The sequence below is a fragment of the Vigna angularis genome, chromosome 7 (assembly GCF_016808095.1).
Source record: "Vigna angularis cultivar LongXiaoDou No.4 chromosome 7, ASM1680809v1, whole genome shotgun sequence".
Taxonomy (NCBI): domain Eukaryota; kingdom Viridiplantae; phylum Streptophyta; class Magnoliopsida; order Fabales; family Fabaceae; genus Vigna; species Vigna angularis.
In genome coordinates, this window is record NC_068976.1 from 21,074,838 (window position 1) to 21,096,180 (window position 21,343).

Below are 21,343 nucleotides of genomic sequence, written 5' to 3' on the forward strand. Positions count from 1 at the left end.
GAACATAACTACCACAAATAAAATATACAATGTTATAAATTAATAAAATAGTATAGAAAATTTGTAGAAAGCTTAAAATTATAATTAAATAATAATTATTTAAATGTTAGTGAATTATACAAAACAGTAAAAATTATATGGTTTAATAGGTCTCCATTTATAGGGTTGGAATTTCAAATTGGTCTCTGTTTAACAGGTCTCTATTTATAATTGAATTTTTAATGATTGAAAAAGATTGAATGTCATTGTTAAAATCACTATGGCTCTTAAACTATTTTATAAATTCTTAAATTTTTCTTAACAAAAAAATTATTTTACCCTCAAAAAGTTGACATATCAAGTAGGAGAGATAAGGATACACTTTTCTCATTTTCTCTTATAATATCCACCTATATTCGTCCTAAATAAAGATACATTTTCTTTATTTTCTCATATAATATCCAACTAGATTCGTACAACATACCGAAGTCACTAAAACTTTGGATTCATTAATTAAGTTAACTACTGTAAGTTGTATTTTCTTGTAAGAGATAAAATTTAAAAAACAATGTAGCTCGCGTGAATGAATAATCCAGGTTATTGACTTTTTAAAAGAATTAATAGCAATAAAAAAAATAACCTCTATGGGTACTGCAAGAATGATAGATCCAACTTGATTAATCTTAAATGAGTTCTTATTAGGCAACAAAGCTCTGAAACGATCTTAACAAACCAGAAACATAAGCATCAGAAAAGCGAAGCTGGAAACCAAGAATATGCAAAGGATTTTAACAAACCTTTAACTCTGTCTTTGCTTTGAAGTATAGAAAAGTGGTATCTCTCGTTACGATTTTTAAAATTTTTAAAATGACCTCTGATAAGAGAAACACATTTTACCAACTTTCTTATCCTGCAATGCAAACTCGACTTTGCTTTTATTTTATTTTCATTAATATTGGTTTGTTTACAGTAAAAAAGACACATCATTAGCAAAAGAAAGAAAAAAAGTTGACGCAGAAAGAGTACAATCCCACTGACGACATCACTTTACATATGATCTTAAATAAACATTGTAGGCAATGTTTTTATTATTAGCAGCCTCTGCAGTGAGACGTTGCTCAGTTTCTGTGCAGAGTAAGGAGATTCTCAAATACCTTCAAAAGAACACACCCTAAGTAAGAGAGCATGTGCTTCGAGGATTCCTTCCTTCAGTCCATTCAAGTATATTGCACCCATCACATCTTCAAACTCTTCTGATTTCTTGAATCCTTCAACCCCAGCTTCGTACAGCCTCTCTATTTCTTCACCTCTTCCTCTCAGAACACCACTTATCTCTTCATATTTTCTCACACCATCAACCTTCTCTTCTCTCTTCTCAACACACTCATCATATTCATTTTCATTTCCGTCATCAATTTCTGCAAATTTGTTGCGCAGAGCTTCGTGTTCTTCCTTCAACTTCCAGAACAGTTTACTCATCACCTCGCCTTCAAAATTACTTTGTTGTTTCAATATTTGCATCAGAGGGTCGTCAGAAGGAGGAACTTTCACTGTACTTCAATCCAAATGTGGAAACTCCAGGTTTTCTTGAGACGGTGATAATAAAATTCCTTCGATCCCTTTCCTTTTTGCCACAGTATTTATTGTTGCCCACATGTCCAAATCAGGAAACCTCAGCTTTGCTTCTTTGAGTCCAGAGTAAATTCCATTCATGTATATCCTACTTTGAACCGATATTTCTACTTCAGGTGCCCTTCTAACCTCATAACCCTTCTCCAACACAGCGTTACTGCTTTCAGCAATATCAAGAGAAGGAAATTCATTCTGTGCCTCAACAAGTCCATCCCTCATTCCTTCACAGAATAATTCCATCACTATGTCCTCCGGCAGAGAATCGTCTACTGTTTGTTTTCTGACAAAATTAGTATAAAAAGGGATATCCAGTTGAGGATCGTAGCCTTCTTCCTCCTCCTTGCTTTCCTGATGGCCAGAAATTGAAGCTTCTCCTACTTTATCCTTCTTCTTCCCTGTCACTGGTTCCTCTTGTATTACCATCGCCGGATCACCTTTGATAATCTTTTTTGGCTTTCCATCATAATTTTCAATCGTATCTAGAACCCACCTCAGCTTGGAGTTTGGATCTTCTAAAGCTGACCCTTTCAATGCATCCTCAGCTTCTTCTGATATCTTCTTTAGTTGTCCCAATAGCACAAGCATGCTATCGTCATAACTCCTGTCCCCTTCTCTTTCTTTGTTCTCCTGCCATTCCGTCAACGTCTTCTGAAATGAATCTTCCAGACGTAGCTCCCGTATCATCTTTCTATATTTCTCCATGGGATCTTTCTCAGCAACAATTGCCGGTGGCATCTTCTCTGAGTCCATGTGATTGGGACAATTGAACAGGAGATCTTCCATATTGCTTCCTTCTTCATACACAAACGCTCCCCAACTACTTATCATCAAGGACGAAGTGGCTTCATACTCAACCTGCACCACATTCCACTCCTTCTCCAGAAGTGCATCAAGGCCAAACCACTCCTTCTCACTGAACAAAACTCGTAGATCACAGATCAACACGTGTTCTGCTTCAATTATAAAGTTGTGATACCCTTTGCCAAAAGCATTTCGACCGTTGATAACTAAACGCAGATCAACATGGCGACGGCGAACAAATTCGTCGCTTTGACTCTGATTTGGGAAGTGGAAGATCATGGCCAGAACAATCTTAGGGAACTTGCCACGAACCCAGAAACCTGGAATCGTTCCGACCTCCACAAAATTAAACCATTCTGGAATCTCAGTTATAAGTGGCATCACCATTTCAATTCCACCAACCCCTTTCTTCACCTGTCATATTTTATTGTAACAGTTTCAACGGTCACTTCTGTATGCATTTTAATAAATCTTATCCATTCATGACTATGACTAAAAATACCTTAAATAGAAGTTATTTTAAGAAAAATGTAAAGGTACATATAGGTATCAAACATGCTGGAAGTTGTTAGAAGGTTTAATAAATATGTAAGCATATATATGTAAAGTTCATATTCAATATTTGTAATTTTAAACCATTATAAACAAATATTTTACATTATAAAAATGAAAGGTGTATGTTACAATATGTAAGTTGTATTTTACGTATAAAAATTTAACATATAGATATCTTTTTAAAGGTTCAAAATTAAAAATGTTAGTAAATATTTAAAAATGCATATTTTAAATCCAAAGAAATAAAGTATGAAAAAAATAATAATATTTGAAAAATGACCATACATATTTATTTTAGAAATTGTGTAAATATTATTAAAGGCACAAGATGTAACTTAAATAATAAACTTATTATACCTGACACCATAGCATGTCTGATGTCTTGTTTGTTAACTTGGAACAAAATCTTGCATCTACTTTCCGAACAGTAGACGGCAACTCTGAAATTTCTTCAAGGGAGAAACAATGATGAACATCAAGAATTCTCAAGCCAGTGAGTTCGGGAATTTTTTTAAGCTTCTCACATCCATTCAAATCGAGACTTGTCAAGTCACCACATTCATTGATGCATGAAGGGATAGATACAAAATTGTTCTCTGAAACAATCAATTCTTCTAATTTCGGAAAGTTGCAAAGAATCGCAAGAAGATCTTCATCAGACAAGTTACCCTTTTGGAAATTCAGTGATCGTAATTTCGGACGAACATTGACTTTTGAAGGGTGTGGCACCAAACATCTGAAGGATTCTCCAAGTTTCGAACATGCTTCGATTTTGAAGGAATCAACATTTGGCAACATGAATAAGCTGCTTGGCAGATATTTAAGTTGCCTGTTATTGGACATGTCTATAAAAACAAGCCCAATAAGTTTACTAATGGATTCTGGAAGCTCTTGAATACCCGTATTTATCATATAAATCTTCAATGGCTTTGTCATTTCTTGCATTATCTCTGGGAAGTGACCAACTCTTTCACATAGATTAAGATCAAAGACTTCTAAAGATGGTAGAAACATTCTGGACAGGAAATTTCGAAGTTTTGTGCATTCTGAAACACTTAAATGAGAAAGCCTTTTCAGAAATCCAACAGATTGATGGACTGCAATTAGGTTTCTACAATGATCAAGTCTCAGTTCTCTTAGATTCTGAAGTTCGGACACATCAGGTATTTCAATGATACGTTGGTTATATGAAAAGTCCATATTACTCAAGCATGGAAATTTCTGCCAAATACAAAATGTCAATAAAAAAGAAAAAAACAATCATTTGCAGCATGTTGAATTATTACCTTATTAATGTGAATGAAAAAATTGAAACGGAAAAAGTAGGAAAATATGATATAGAATTGTACCTTGAATGGCTCTTGGAATGTTAGAGAACTTCCAAGCAAATTGAAAACAACGATTTTCTTTGGATGGAATTTTGGGGGGAAAGACTTTGAAGGATAGTTGTCCCAGTCAAGTAGTCTTAAATGATTTGGTAAATGTTGAAGTTCAGATGAAAAGGATGTTTTTCGAACAATGAGAATTCTGAGCCATTTCATTTTCCCAAACTCAGTTCCACTCCATTTTACTTCTGCTTGCTTAGGAGGATCTAGCTTAATCCCTTGAATCTTATCACTTCCCTTTAACACGAGTACAAAGAACCAACATATCAATTGCATATTATCATTAATATAAAATACTATAATGTATAAATAAAAAACAAATAAAGCAAAAAAGTAGACGATTACCGAATCTTTCGTTAGTATTTCAATAACATCTTCGTAATCCCATATCCTGCTACGTTCTCCAGGATTATCTGGTGCTTCCTGCCTAACAATCTGTCTACCCATATGTTGTATTAGATCATGCATCTTCAGCCTGTCATTCTCGACAGTTATGAGTGATTTATTGACAAGTACTTTCATGTTGGATGTTGAACAAAATTCCTTAAGTATCTTTTTCACATATTTCATTCTCTCCCCTTTAAAGAAGCAAGCTATGTCCAAGAAAACTTGTTTGGCATCATCATCCAATCTATCGTAGCTTATTTTAAGCACATCTTGAATCTCTTTCTTTGGAGGAGTCTTCTCATATTCTTCCAATGCATCTTCCCAGGCATCTAAGCTTTCTTCATGAAGATTAGCTAAGTCAGAGCCTATCACTTGTAGAGCCAGTGGAACACCTTTGGCGTAACCTGCAGCACGCACGGACACATCTTGAAAACCTGTTTTAGGACAACCTTGTCGGAAGGCATTCCAACAAAACAGCTCTAAAGAATGTTGTTCATCAAGTTCCTTCATTTCATAAATATTTCCAACATGGTGAGCAGTTAGGACATCTTTTTCCCTTGTCGTTATAATGATTATACTACCTGGACCAAACCAATCACACCCTCCTGCCAACTTTTCTAACTCCTCTTTATCGTCAACGTCGTCAAGAACCAAAAGAACTTTCTTCCGGTGGAGCTTTCGTTTTATTTCGTATATTCCTTTATATGCACTTCCCAATTCGGTTTCCAACTCCTCAAACATCTCAGATAAAAGTGTCTTTTGTAGATCTTCCATGCCATTGACTGTTTTTGATTTTTCTCTAACATCGGCAAGAAAACTTGCAGCATCAAAGTTGTGCACAATTTTGTTATACAAAGCTTTTGCAAGTTTCGTTTTTCCAATTCCACCAAGTCCATATATGCCCAACATCCTTACAGTTTTGTCATCAGGCTTCATGTCCAAAAGTGACATAACCTCTTCTACGCGGGGCTTCAGTCCAACAACATTTTCACCGGTATATAAAGGTTTAGGAGCTATACTTCTACGAACCTTCTCAACAATTTGTTCAATAATATTATCGTTTTCATCATTCCTATAGGAGCAGAATGTATTACTTAGTTGTTTGATATCAATATTTCCTTTTCATTACTGTACTAAATAATAAACATTGTGATTAATGTACTAGTTAATAAGCATTGATATTTATAACCAGTAGCGCCAACCAATAATGATTACACGTTATGAATACTCAGAATTTAAATTTACTAGAGATGACAAAGTTAGAAAATTTAATCAAAACAAAAAAAAATATTGATAATTTATAAGGACAAATATTTATTTTTATTTTTTAAAAAAAAAGTAAAGTTCTATATTTTGTCCTTATAACACCGACAAAACAAATTTTAGCAATGAAAATTCACAAAGATAGAATAAGGATGTTTTTATTTTCCTAGAAGAATTACTTACTAAAAGTGTTGTAGTGTTTCAATACGGAAGAATATAACCAAATATCTACCTCACTTTTTGTTAATTGTAAGTCAATAAACATTTAGCAATAGTATGCTAGTAAATAAAAGTTAAGGTAAATTGGTCAATAATGTTAGATTTGCATCATACACACAAAAGACTCTAAGAACAAGAACCGAATTCATTAGCATTGACATTTGAAGGTAAACTCTTAATATTGTCAGCAAAGCAGAGCTAATTTATCACTAATTTGTAAATTAATATGTAATTCAAGAAGTTTTATATCCGTCAAACTCATGCTAGTACAGTTTTATTCTAAAATTTATTTAATATATATATAGCAATAACTAAATGGAATCTACTTTGAATATTAATTTCATAAGTGTCGATGTGACCAAACATAATGATAGTAATTTTAAAACCAAATGTTTCTCATTTAGTGCCTTCATTATCACCTTCAAAAACAATAAAACATTTAAACAAAAAGAAAGGAAAAAAAACACTTGTGAATTGAATTGAAAGGTTTCATGAAAAAAATAGATGAAATTAAACTTCGTATATGGTAAACGAAGAAGATGAGTATAAGAAGATGAATGTTGATTAAAAAAAAATAGAAACTAGTATGAGTGATAAAGAAAAGCATGATGTGAATTTGACTCTAGAACAAAGCACGTATGTATATCCTATAATTTTGTTCAGAAATATGAAAAACATTGATGTAAATAAAAACCTGACTAATGATACCACAAAATTTTTTAATGTTAACGAATTTATAGGGAGTTGATCTTATTATGATATATCAGAAAAATAAATAATACAGAATAAAAAATAAAATATTATTTAAAGATTTAATAAAAAAAAGTAAAATAAATGTTAAAAGTGAAGTCATGTATTAAAGAAACCTTATTCTGGTATGTAGTTATTCTTATTATAAGAAAGACACAATGTATTCTCAGTAAACATATCAAATTTGTTTTTTTTTTCCTTTTCTATTTCTTTAGATGATTAATAAAAAAATAATTTATCCTTTAATATTCTTTTTTAGTTGTACTTCTTTATTAGTTTATCTTTAAATTCATAGTAAGATATTGTAATTTTATTTATTAGTAAAATTAAGCTATTATGTTGTTTTTTAGTTATAAACTAGTATATTATAATTTTGATGTCTAATCTGTCAATGTCTCACAAGAATATAATAAAGTAATAATTTAGCATAAATATGATAGACATATGGAATCACTTGTCATTGTCAAATTTGACACAAAAGTAATGTTCTTCGCATTTCTCCCAGTGTTTTTCATTTTCATCTCATATCTGTTCATTTAATGTGGTCGAGGTTGCTAAGGTTAAAAGAAAAATATTTTTCACATGCTTAAATTTTTTATATTCATTTTAAATTATTTTTATTTATTTTTATTTTCTTTTTTCTTAAAAAAATACAAATACTTTTATAATCATTTTATCCATGTATTCTTTAATAAATGAATATAAAAATGTATGATATCATTGGTCAAATTAAAATAAAAGCATTATATTATACAGTCAAGTTAATTAGTTAGTTAGGTTTCAAAATTTAGGATGAGATAGAAATAAGAGTGAATGATTTTGTAATGAAATTGTTGATGTACATACCCGGTGAGAATATGCATCCCTGGCAAGCTAGCTGCTTCAAACAAAGCAGACCTCCAAGCTTGTATTCTCTGCGACTCTTTTCCAATCTCAGTTTCGTGTCCCGTCATGTGTTTTTCGAAACTATTTCTGATTTTCCGTATATCTGAGGGATGTACATGGTAGAACACTGGGTAAACAACTTGCTTACTGTTCTTGTGGGTGCGTTCCATAATCTTAACAAGTTCATCCAGACACCATGTGGAAGATGCATAGTTCTCCGAAAACACAACTATGAAAATATTAGATTCTTCAATGGCCTCACACAGAGCAAGTGAAAGACCTTTCCCTATCCTCATATCCCTGTCATCATTGAATGTGTTTATTCCCTCCCTACCCAACTCTCTACGGAGATGTCCTACAAAATTGTTCCCAGCATCTTCACCTCTAAAATTAATCAACACATCGTAGCTGAAACCAACAGACTCTTCTTCCTCACCATGTTTTTCCATGCTAAAAATTCCAAAACTAGAACTAAGGATGCTGAACTGAATACCTTCTATTCAGTGTGTGATTAAATACAGTGTCTTACGCGGATATACACGTGAGCTAAGCTTCGTGGAAGGTGCTCTTGTCCATATCTATTTTATAATATATTAATTCACACATTTAAATTTTTTAAGATTATTTGACATTATTATTTTTTACTTTTTACTCTCATTTTTCTTAAATTTATATATAAAAATTTATTTTTTTTATAATTATTTTACTTTTATGTTATCTTAAATAAATATAAAAGTATATTATAATACCGAACTTTAAATTAGGACTAAGATCGTCAACGTCAATGTAACTTAAGAGTTAAGATTGTTATGTCTGGTCTGATGTCAGACCTCATATGACCTAATGACGTTAATGGATACATATGGCCCATTTAAATACTTTAGAACGCGTCGGTTAGGTTTTCGTATATTTTGTTTTTTCAAAAGGACAAACTTTTTCCATTATATATATAAGAAAACTAACAGAAAGAATATGTAATAAACACTATATTAAGGATTTTGCAAATAATCTTAAATGTGAATCAAAATTTTATATTATTTAAAAATAAAAAAATTAAATACTATATAAAATAAAATAACTATAAACCTGTTAACCTATAAAGATGGCATCAAACTTTTATACATAAAATAATCCATCAGTTATGTTAGAACAAATGATTCGAAGTGTCGACTTAGTGTGATGTGATCAAACAAGAGGACCCAATGATTTAGACATTTGATAAATTCAATGGACCACTGTCATTCACTGTTTCTCGACACTCTTTGATAAGGGTCCACACAAACCATGTACGGGATTTAAAAATTATAATATATTTATTATATTAATTTGAAGTTATAAAAATGAAAATTTTAATTTAATATAAATATTTTATATTATACAATTAAATAAGAGTATATTATTTTGTTTTTATAATAAAAATAGTTAAGTTATTTATATCTTTTTAATAAATGATATTGTATATAATTATTTAAAATAACGATTGAGTTAATAAAAATTAAGAATTTAAAATCAATTTTAAATGAAACCATATTTAGACAATATAAAAAAATGTAAATATAGTTAATAATAAAAAGGATAAATTATATAAAAATTGTTGAGTAGATTTTTTTAAAAAGTATAAAAATAAGACTATAAAAAATGTAAAGGATAAATAATGTAAAATTATAATGAAAAAATGTAAATAATAAACTTTATAAAACTACAAATGTTAAACTATACACCAAAGACCAAAAGACCATGTATACAAATCTACAAATAAAAATAAAGGTTAGACACTTGTCATGTTTTATCAAAAATTTATATTTCAAACTTTTATTTAATGTATTTGTTTGAAATCATTTTTTTACAAATATTATAATAACTAACTTTATTTAAAAAATGCAATTATATAGAATAAATTAAAAAAACATATTTTTAAATATTTAATTTATTTTTAGTTTATTATTGATGTCAATATTCAAACTTTTTTATTATTTTATATCATATCTTAATTTTTGTTGATATTATCTTATTATATTGTTATTAAATATTATTATATATTATGATATATTATTATATTATTAAGAATAATCAAATATTTTTTATGTCTTTCAATAACTTTTGTATAATTCATTACCTATTTACAGACATCAAAATAATTCATTACCTATTTTTTAAAACAATTCATTACCGATTTTTTTCTTATTTTGAATTTCAGATTCAAACTTTTGTTACAACATTCTTAAAGTTTCTTTTTTAATTTTAAATATTAAATTTGAACTTTATTGTTATATATTTTGAATTTCAAACTTGATTATATGAATTTTAATATTACAAAATATTAAATAAAATTACTAATTACTTATATTTTAAAAAGTTTAAAGAATTTATGTTAATATTATTGAAATTATTTTTTAAAACATTTAAAACTTTGACATAAATATATTATAAATTTAGATGAAGTATTATTCCTTATACTAGGATTGTTTGGTCTTCCTTTCTTCCATTTGTTTTGAAAAACTCACTAGTTATAGTATAAAGACTATACTAATGAAATCTCCTCTCAACTTCACTTCAGACTTTGGTTCTCATAATTCTCTATTGACTATACCCTTGTGAAACTTGCACTATGAACCAAAAAAATCAAAGTGTTATTCGACAGTTCTATTAAGGGTGTATGTTCACCTTAAATTATGGGTTGATTTCAAAATTAGAACCACACTATCAACTCAGATTTGTAAAGTGAATAAAACAATATATTTATAACATGTCAAATTCATACAAAGCTAAAAAACAATTTGTTACCCACAAATTCAATATAATGCCCAATTGTAATCCATCAATACCATACAAAATAAGATTCATAAACTATCATTGTTTTTCGTGATAATTATATTTCTATCTCATTAATACCATACCAAACGAGGCTAGTAAGCCCTCATTGTTTCCTGTAATAATTTATATTTTTATCTCACAAAATAATTTATAATGTCCATAAGAATATATATATATATATATATATATATATATATATATATATATATATATATATATATATATATTTATATTGTCAAATCAATACAAGCATATGAATTCCAATGTGAATATAAGGAATTTTAAGGGATATCAAAATTGGTGACCAAGCTCAATCCCTGAAAGGCTATTGTAATAAAATAGGACAAATTTTCAATCTATGTAAAATTAAAAAAGAAAAAGAAAAAAAAAACACATCGTTGAAAAGAATTATTGCAAAAGAGTCAATGTTACCTACAAGAAGAAGGCTACACCAAGGGGACTGCAAATAAGAGGTTGGAACTGCAAAGAGGCAACAACGTCAAAAAGGTAGTAGCAGCCTACTAAACATAAAAAATTTCAACAAGTTAATGGTATAAAGAGTTAGAAATAAACAAAAATAAACAGTTAAGAAGCCAATTAGTTAAAATGAATAACCCTAAAGATGAAGCCAATTAGTTAAAATGGACAACAACACTTCACCCATGCTCAGCTTCTTAGATGAAGCAGAAGCAATCAGCATGAGCTCATTAGAAAGTTTGTTACTTTTTATCTCTGCTCCAAAAGAACATAGCAGATGGACATCAATCTCCAAGTTCATAAATGAATTTGAAAAGGTGGATGCAGCTTTGCAGTCTCTCATCAGTCACATATTATTTAAGGATCAAACTATTGTTACTCATGCATCTGTTTCTTTTGTTCAGTTCCTTTTTTTACCTTCAAATGTTCACCAATAAAACAGTTAACATACATTTTTTAATTGTAGAGTAAAAAAGGAAGAGAAGGATACTTTTCTCATTTTATTTAGTCCACCTAAAGATGTTACATATACCGATGCCATGCAGGTAATCACATTTGTTAATCAAGTTTTATTTCTTCTTTCTGGGAAAATCAAAACTAAAGTTGGAGAAGCAACATAAACAATTTTAAACTTATGCATATCATGTGCTGAAGGCATATATTAGCTGGTGGTCATACAACTGCCATCATGATGATGTTTAAATCAAAACCTAATGTCTTTACAGTATAATGTATTACGATGTATCATATCATACTACGGAGGAAATAGACGGGAAGGAACAAGCCTCAGTTTTCAACTCAAGACTCTACGAATTAATATTGCCATTTGGAAGTCCCATGTCGTTAAGAATATTAGACAAACTAGTCTTTATAAATCCTCTGACAAACATGTCAGTTCGCCGAGCTGGGTAACGTCAGCTTATGACCTGAGTGGGGGCAACAAGATGATTGAACAAGGCTATGGCCTGCTAAGCTGGACCGGAGGTTGCAACTTGCTGGCTTGCCCACTCCAAGTTGAGAGTTGAGTCATGAGTCCTTTGCGAAGGCATGGGTTTCCTGGTCTCCTAGACAGGAGGGCACCGCGTCAGGCTGGTTTCACAGAGCAGCGACAACCTCCGGTTCTTGACAGTGGAGGGATAACAGGCTGCTGCACCTCCTGTCCCACCAAATGAGCTTGGTGAGCCCTTGCCCTTGAACAATCATTTTTTTTTATTAAGTTGTCCTACTAGGTTGAATGTCATACTTGGTTCTGAGATTCAGAAGACCCTGAAAAGTTTGAAGCGCAAAAACAACAAACACTTCAAGTATGCTTAGCTTCTTAGATGAAGCGGAAACAATCGCGCTGAGCTCACTGGAACATTTGTTAATGTTTATCTCTGGCCCAAAAGGACACTCAAAACCCACCAGATGGTCAGCAATAAGTTTGTCACTCTCAACAATCAAACACAAATGAATTTCAAAAGGTGGATGCAGCCTTGCAGTCTGTCGTCAGTCACAAGCTTTCATCTATTGAGATATTTCATAGTGATATGGAAAATTTGGAGCTGTGCATTCATGATCTCGAAATAGGTGTTGATCACCTCTCAAGAAAATTAATCAGAAACAGAGATTCCCTTCTCAACATCTTCAACCACTAACCATAGTATCTACTTGATTTTTGTGCACTCAATTTTCCTCCACGGGTGTCACAATTGTACATGAATGTGATTACATTTGTTTATAATTTATTAAAGGTTTAATCATTAAGAAATGATGAAGGTGCACAAACAATTTTCCATTCTTTGGACTCGGTGGTTCCGAATTGGAGATCCATAAATAAATACATTACAAATATAATCAAAATAGAACTTTTTTTGAGGAGGGTATTTATCAATGTGGAATCAATACTTTAAAATGTCAAAGTGGAATCAATACTTTAAAAAGTGGAATCTCCTTAAAATGACTCAATGAAATCCTTTCTATTACAAAGTTATAAAACCACTCAAAGAAAACTCTTAACAATAGAAACATTTTAAGTGTATATAAATTTATGTTTCTGTTCTATTTAATGTGAGATTTTGTTTGTATTCTAAGAATGTAAATCTTAAACAAATATGCTAGGCAATGTTTTCACTGTTAGGAGCCTCATCGGTGACACGTTCATGATGGCCCGTGCCTCAAGGATTCCATCCCTGAGTCCATTCAAGAACATTGCAGTCATTACATCTCCAAACTCCTCTGAATTTTGGAGCCACCCAACCACAACCTCCAATCCCCTCTCAATTTCTTTAGCTCTTTCTTTCAAAACACCACTATCCTTCTCATGCTTTGCCACACCATAAAGGTTGTCTACTCTCTTCCCAACAAACACATCATATTGCATGTTGAATTTCTGAATCAGTTCGTCATATTGATTTTTTGAAGAGCTGCCTGAGTTCTGAGCAGCAGTCTTATGTGACAATCTGTTGCGGAGAATTTGGTGGCTCTCCTTCAACTTCCAGAAGGTTTTAGTTTTGAGTTCGGATTCCGAAGTACTGTGCTGCTTCATCATCATCATGAATATTTGCATCAGAGGGTCATGAGAAGGAGGAAGTGTCACCGTACTCCAATCCAATTTTGGAATTGTCATCTCTGGTTTTGCGGGTGATCCAAAAGTTCCTTTAATCCCTTTCCTATTTGTCACATTAGTTAGTGCTGCCCCAACGTCCAAATCAGGAAATCTGAGTTTTGCTTCCAAGAGTACACCGTAAAGTCCACTCATGTACGTCCTGTTTTCAGCTGAGGGTATTCCCTCCATCCCTTCAACTGTCCATTCAATCTTACGATTCTTCTTCAAGGCAGCCACACAGATTTCAGCAACATCCATAGAAGGAAACTTATTCCATGCCTCAACAATTCCATCCTTTATTCCTTCAAACAAGGATTCCCATGCTATTCCTTCCGGAAGACCAACGTAGTTTTCGTCGTCCTCCAAACTTCCCTTATGGACAAAGGTTGAATCTCCGTTCACAATCAAGTTATTGGGACTAGCGAACAGGAGATCTTCCATATTCGTTCCTTCTTCAAACACAAACGCTCCCCAACCACTTATCATCAACGACGACGTCGCATCATACGAAACCTCCACCAGATTCCACTCATGCTCCATAACTGCATTGCCAACCCACTCCTTCTCACTGCACAAAACTCCTACATCACACAACAAGATGTGCTCTGCCTCAATTCTAAAGTTCTGATACCCTTTTCGAGGAGCGTATCGACCGTTGATTAGTAAACGCAGATCAACAAGGCCACGACCATCAAATCTGTCCCTTTGACTCTCATTTTGGAAGTGGAAGATCATCGCTACAACCATCTTAGGGAACTTGCCACGAACCCAGAAACGAGGAATCCTTCCTACCCCCACAAAGTTAAACCATTCTGGAATCCCTGTTATAAATGGGATCACCATTTCTATTCCTCCTACCCCTTTCTTCACCTGTCATATCATTGTAACAGTTTCAATTGTCTCTTCTCTATGCATTTTAATAAATCCTATCCATTTACTTCACAATCACTAAAAGTAGTTTAAATACAAGTTATTCTAAGAAAAATATAATCTTACATGCATATCTGATACAAGATTTAAAATAAGTATGATACCTGATACCATAACACGTCTGATGTCTCTTTTGTTAACTTGAAACAAAATCTTGCATCTACTTTCTGAATAGTAGACGGCAACTTTGAAATTTCTTCGAGATATAGACAATCATGAACATCAAGAATTCTCAAGCTAGTGAGTTCAGGAATTTTTTTAAGCTTCTTACATCCATTCAAATCGAGACTTGTCAAGTCACCACATTCCTTTATGCATGAAGGGATAGATACAAAATTGTTCTCTGAAACAATCAATTCTTCTAATTTTGGAAAGTGACAAATAATTGCAAGAAGATCTTCATCAGACAAGTTACCATTTTCGAAATTCAGTAATCGTAATTTTTTATGAACATTGGCTTTTGAATGGTGTTGCACCAAACTTCGGATGGATTCTCCAAGTTTGGAACATGCTTTGATTATGAAAGAATCAACATTTGGCAACATGAATAAACTTCTCGGTAGATTTTTAAGTTTCCTGTTATTCGATATGTCTATGGAAACAAGCCCAGTAAGTTTACTAATGGATTCTAGAAGCTCTTGAATAGCAGTATTTATCATATGAATCTTCAATGGCTTTGTCATTTCTTTCATTATCTCTGGGAAGTGACCAAGGCTTTCACAAAAGTTAAGATTAAAGATTTGTAGAGATGGTAGAAACATTCTGGACATGAAAATTTGAAGTTTTTTGCATTCTGAAACACTTAAATGAGAAAGCCTTTTCAAAAATCCAACAGATTCATGGACTGCAATTAGGTTTCTACAATAATCAAGTCTCAGTTCTCTTAGATTCTGAAGTTCGGACACATAAGGTATTTCGATGATACTTTGGTTATATGAAAAGTCCATATTAGTCAAGCATGGAAATTTCTGCCAAATACAAAATGTCAATAAAAATTATGATTTGCTGCATGTTGAGTGAATATGGAAGATTTTGTTCAATGAAAAATTGAAACGTAAAAAATAGGAAAATATGGTATATATAGAATTGTACCTTGAATGGCTGCCCTTCCAATGTTAGACAACTTTTAGGCAAATTGAAGACAACGATTTTCTTTGGATGAAATTTTGGTGGGAAAGACTTTGAAGGATAGTTGTCCCAGTCAAGCAGTCTTAAATGATTTGGTAAATGTTCAGGTTCAGATGAAAAGGATGTGTTTCGAACAATGAGAATTCTGAGGCATTTCATTTTCTCAAACTCAGTACCACTCCATTTTACCATTTCTTGTTGAGGAGGATCAAGCATAATCCCTTGAATCTTATCACTTCCCTTTAACATAAGTACAAAGAACCAACATCAACTCCATATATCGTCATTAATATAAAAACTATAATATATAAATAAAAACAAATGGAGTAAAGGAGTAGATGATTACATAATCTTCGTTTAGTATTTCAATAACATCTTCATAATCCCATATTCTGCTACGTTCACCAGGATTTGGTGCTTCCTGCCTAACAATCTGTCTACCCATATCTTGTATTAGATCATGCATCTTGAGGCAGCCTGGCATTCTCGACAGTTATGAGTGATTTATTGACAAGTACTTTCATGTTGGATGTTGAACAAAATTCCTTTAAGTATCTTTTTCATATATTTCATTCTCTCCCCTTTAAAGAAGCAAGCTATGTCCAAGAAAACTTGTTTCGCATCATCATCCAATCTATCGTAGCTTATTTTAAGCACATCTTGAATCTTTTTATTCGGAGGAGTCTTCTCATATTCTTCCAATGCATCTTCCCAGGCATCTAAACTTTCTTCATGAAGAGTAGCTAAGTCAGAGCCTATCACTTTTAAAGCAAGTGGAAGACCTTTGGTGTAATCTACAGCACGTAGGGACACATCTCGAAAACCTGTTTTAGGACAACCTTGTCCGAAGGCATTCCAACAAAAGAGCTCCAAAGAATGTTGTTCATCAAGTTCCTTCATTTCATAAATATTTCCAACATGGTGAGCAATCAGGACATCTTTTTCCCTTGTCGTTATAAGGATCCTACTACCTGGACCAAACCAATCACACCCTCCTGCCAAGTTTTCTAACTCTTCTTTATCATCAACGTCGTCAAGAACCAAAAGAACTTTCTTTCGACGAAGCTTTCGTTTTATTTCATAAATTCCTTTATCGGTACTTCCCAACTTAGTTTCCGACTCCTCTAACATCTCAGATAAAAGTGTCTTATGTAGATCTTCCATGCCATTGATTGTGTTTGATTTTTCTCTAACACCGGCAAGAAAACTTGCAGCATCAAAGTGTTGCACAATTTTGTCATACAAAGCTTTGGCAAGTTCCGTTTTTCCAATTCCACCAAGTCCATATATGCCCAACATTCTTACAGTGTTGTCATCAGGCTTAATGTCCAAAAGTGACTTAACCTCTTCTATGTGGGGCTCAAGTCCGAGAGAGTTTTGACCAGTATATAAAGGTTTAGGAGCTATATTCTTATACACCTCCCTAACAATTTCTTCAATAAAATTGTTTTCACACCTGAAGGAGTAGAATTGTATTAATTATTTGTTAGATTTTAGGGTTTCATCATTTTTATTATTATACTAAATAACAAGCATTGTGATTAATATTGTAGTATTAAGGGAAAAAATCAGTTGCTATAAAGTAAAAGTCAATACTAAACAGTGAATAATGTCCTATTAGTGGTGCACATGGTTCAAGTTCTAAAAGTATGGAGTTTGAAAGTTGACTATAAGTTCCGTGGACTAAATCGACAGTAATTCATCATTAATTATAATTAAAGAAGTTTAGTGTGAATCATAAATGAAATATAGTTTTAATATTAATTTAATTTGTGTTTATTATCGTAATTAGATGGATGAAAGGAAAATGGTTTTTGTACATACCCGGTGGTAATATGCTTCCTTGGCAAGTGAACTGCTTCAGACGAAGCAGACCTCCAAGCCTGCATTCTCTGGGACTGTTTTCCAAACGTAATTTCATGTGTCCTCATGTGTTTTCCGAAGCTATTTCTTGTTGGGTAAACTTTAAAAGGGTCCACACGGTTTATTTGTTTGTTTGTGATGATTATAACTACCACACTACACCGAAAGTAGCCATCCACTTCACTAACCACTATTTGTATTTTTGTGTGCAACTCACTTATAAAAGTGATTGAAGAAGTGGTTGTAAAATACCCACCACCGAGAAGAAAGAAAATACAGAGGAAGGTGTGGTCGTGTGACACACTTTTAGTGTGTGCACCGTGGAGAATGGGCAGTGAGAAAGGAGAGAGTCTCCATGTTTGTGTATTGTGTGAGAGAAAGAGTGAAAATGGGTTGTCTGTTGTGAGTTGTATGTTGTGAGTTTGAGAGATTAAAGTGTTGGGTTTGTATTTGTGTGTTCTGGATAGGTTGTCCAGAAAATTTAGTTTATATAATGAAGAGTATATTTCCCAGATATTACAAATTGGTATTATACCTCCCAGCTCGATTTCTTACAAATTGGTATCAGAGCCACGGATGGAGGAGGCCTTCAGACGATGAGCAAAGGTGGGAGTCTTTGCTCCAGCTTTGGAGGTGTGCACGGTTACGTGCTGGAAGAGAAAAGCTCTGAAGTTATTTCCAGCTCACGGAAGCAGCAACAACACCGGTAAAAGCTAAGCACGACCCAACTCCGGAGCGCGGCGCGAGAATGGAGCAGAGTACCTGGAGAGAGCACACGGTGCTAGCAAGTGCTGTCACGGCAGTGGTGATGAAGAGTGACGTGTTGGAGCAGCCACCAAGAGGGAGAGAGTGGTATTGTGAGTGTGTGGAGGAAGAGAGAAAGCGTGCTCCAGCAGCCACCAAACAGCATAAAAAAGAAGAAGCAGCAGCGTTTTTGGAAGTGCATACAGCAGTTGGCATTTAAAAAATATCCTTGGTGTTGGAAGTAAGAAAGGGACCCAGCCGCCACCCATATGAAGATAAAAAGAATATGAAATGGGGAGTGACACTTTCACGTGGAAAAGAAGAAAGAGTTATTAATTTTGGTGAAAAGTGAACCACTTTATCTTCTTTTTTGAAGAAGGAAGACGTAGCTTTTGAGAAAAGTGGAGGGCTCTCTTAGTTTTTTTTTGGCATGCTTCCAAAGAGGATAAAAGGAGTTTTGGTGTGCAACGAGAGGGTGCCGTGCAGGAGCAGAGTAGGACGTTCCAGTAGAAAGAGTGAGAAGGCCGTGAGGGGCTGCAGTGTGGGAATAAGTCCTGCAGAGTGCTGGAGAATACAGCAGGGGGCTGGAACAGATAATACAGCAGCTGGAACGTGAAGAAAAACGCACGGGAATGGAAGGTTACGGTTGATGCACAGTGACTGATTTAATTGGGAGTAGCTGAAAGTGGTGTGAGGGGCTGGAAAAGAGGAGAGAATACAGAGGGCTGGAACGTGAAGAGGGAGCAGCAGCACGTAGAGACACAAAGAGGACGTTGCTGTCATTTTGGTTCAATACTTTTTATTGAATGTTTGTTTTCTTCTTTTGATGCCAAGCACGTTGATGGCTTGATGATGAGAAATAAAAAGACAGAGAGTTTGAGTGTCCGGAAAAAAAAGAGAGTGAAAGAAAAAGAGAGAGTAAGAGATGACTAATCTTGCTAACAGTGTCCCTAGTTCAGTTGACAGAGTGTGTCAACTATGGTGATTGGAGTCTGCAGATGAAAGCTTTTGTTGGATCCCGGTGTTTGGGATGTTGTGGATTGTGGGAAACGAGAACCCACAGAGAAGGAAGAGCAAATCTGTGACTCATATTGTTGAGGTGAAAAGGACGCCTGTGAAGGAGGAGTCCAGCGGTGAGAAGATAGCAAAGGAGGCATCTTCAAGAGACGCGAGTGAAGGACAGAGAAGTCCAGCGGTGAGAAGATAGCAAAGGAGGCATCTTCAATAGACGCGTGCAGGGGACAACTGTGTTAGGCAAGACATAGTTTGAACATTTGAAGGAGAAAGTGGCAGATCAACTCGGCAGAAATGGAGAGTCGCTGCCTGCCAGCCGAGTTGTGGAGAAGAGTTTGAAATCATGAACGGATGATTTCGAAAGTTTTGTGTGCGTCATCGAGGAGTGGAAGGACCTATCAAAGCTCTTGGGTAAAGAGGTTGATCAGGTTCTAGAGGCGCACCGGCAGCGGAGATTTGAGCCACTAGATCGAATGCTTCGGGAAAAGTTTGATTTGAAGAGGAGGAATTCAGAACACTCAAGATCTAGACGATCCAGGGAGAAGAAATCGAGAACAGGGAGCAGAAGATCTGGGAGAAAAGAAAAAATCGAGATGATGGGATATAGTGTAAGAACCAATTTAAAGTTTACGGGGGAGTTTTGTTGGGTAAACTTTAAAAGGGTCCACACGGTTTATTTGTTTGTTTGTGATGATTGCAACTACCACACTACACCGAAAGTAGCCATCCACTTCACTAACCACTATTTGGATTTTTGTGTGCAACTCACTTATAAAAGTGATTGAAGAAGTGGTTGTAAAATACCCACCACCGAGAAGAAAGAAAATACAGAGGAAGGTGTGGTCGTGTGACACACTTTTAGTGTGTGCACCGTGGAGAATGGGCAGTGAGAAAGGAGAGAGTCTCCATGTTTGTGTATTGTGTGAGAGAAAGAGTGAAAATGGGTTGTCTGTTGTGAGTTGTATGTTGTGAGTTTGAGAGATTAAAGTGTTGGGTTTGTATTTGTATGTTCTGGATAGGTTGTCCAGAAAATTTAGTTTATATAATGAAGAGTATATTTCCCAGATATTACAATTTGGTATTATACCTCCCAGCTCAATTTCTTACATTTCTGTCTTGCAGTATATCTGATGGATGTACATGGTAGAACACTGGGAAAACAACTTGCTTCTTCTCCCTCTTCTTGGAGAGCTGGATGATCCTGACAAGTTCATCGAGACACCATGTGGAAGATGCATAGTTCTCAGAAAACACAACAATGAAAATCCTAGATTCTTCCATGGTGTTGTTGAGAGCAGGTGAAAGACTTTCCCCTATCCCCATGTCCCTGTCATCATGGAAAGTGAGTATTCCCCTCCTACCCAACTCTTTACGGAGATGCCCTACAAAATTGTCCCTAGTATCTTCGCCTCTAAAACTAATGAACACATCGTAGCTGAAACCGACACACCCCATAGTACAAAAAAACCAAAACTAGACTGAGATGCTCAACTTCTTTGTAATTCAGTGTGCTGTCACTAAATACACTGTCTTAAACGGAGATTAAGGCTCTCTTAACGGGGATTTGGCCCCCTAATATTATATTAAATTAATATAAATCTTTAAATTAAGAACCACGAGGTGTTGAGTTTCCCTAGTTTTGTTTCTTCCCATGCACCTACTCACTACTGTTCCCTATTAGTCAAAATAATGATATCATTGTATGATAAGAAAAGAACCATAATATTTTAATAATATTTTTTAACAAATTTTTTTTATATCATTGTTTTATATATTTGAAATTGGATCGATCATAAATATTTTTGATAATATATTATGTACTATTATTTGGTGATTCGTATATTTAAAATAGACTAATTATAAGTTATTGTAAAAAGAAAAACATTTTTCATAAGAAAATTAATAGAAGGAATATGTCATGTTGTGTGCC

At 33.8% G+C, this 21,343-nt stretch overlaps 3 protein-coding genes across 3 annotated transcripts; all 3 read right to left on the reverse strand.

Annotated features, from left to right (window-relative positions):
• Positions 1-965: 965 nt before the first annotated feature.
• Positions 966-8,371, reverse strand: LOC128197724 (TMV resistance protein N-like). The gene is made up of 5 exons (XM_052880125.1): positions 7,818-8,371; positions 4,698-5,811; positions 4,317-4,589; positions 3,325-4,188; positions 966-2,826 (listed from the first exon to the last, which is right to left on the reverse strand). Exons 1-5 carry the CDS (start codon positions 8,303-8,305, stop codon positions 1,537-1,539), a joined length of 4,029 nt encoding a protein of 1,342 aa, XP_052736085.1. The 5' UTR covers positions 8,306-8,371; the 3' UTR covers positions 966-1,536.
• Positions 8,372-13,230: 4,859 nt separating this feature from the next.
• Positions 13,231-17,723, reverse strand: LOC108336515 (TMV resistance protein N-like). Its single transcript, XM_052880682.1, has 6 exons — positions 17,617-17,723; positions 16,311-17,248; positions 16,139-16,269; positions 15,757-16,032; positions 14,769-15,632; positions 13,231-14,604 (listed from the first exon to the last, which is right to left on the reverse strand). Exons 1-6 carry the CDS (start codon positions 17,721-17,723, stop codon positions 13,231-13,233), a joined length of 3,690 nt encoding a protein of 1,229 aa, XP_052736642.1.
• A 2,444-nt stretch (positions 17,724-20,167) lies between these two features.
• Positions 20,168-21,051, reverse strand: LOC128193385 (disease resistance protein RUN1-like). Its single transcript, XM_052880126.1, has one exon. The coding sequence runs from the start codon at positions 20,866-20,868 to the stop codon at positions 20,509-20,511; it is 360 nt and encodes a 119-aa protein (XP_052736086.1). The 5' UTR covers positions 20,869-21,051; the 3' UTR covers positions 20,168-20,508.
• Positions 21,052-21,343: the final 292 nt, after the last annotated feature.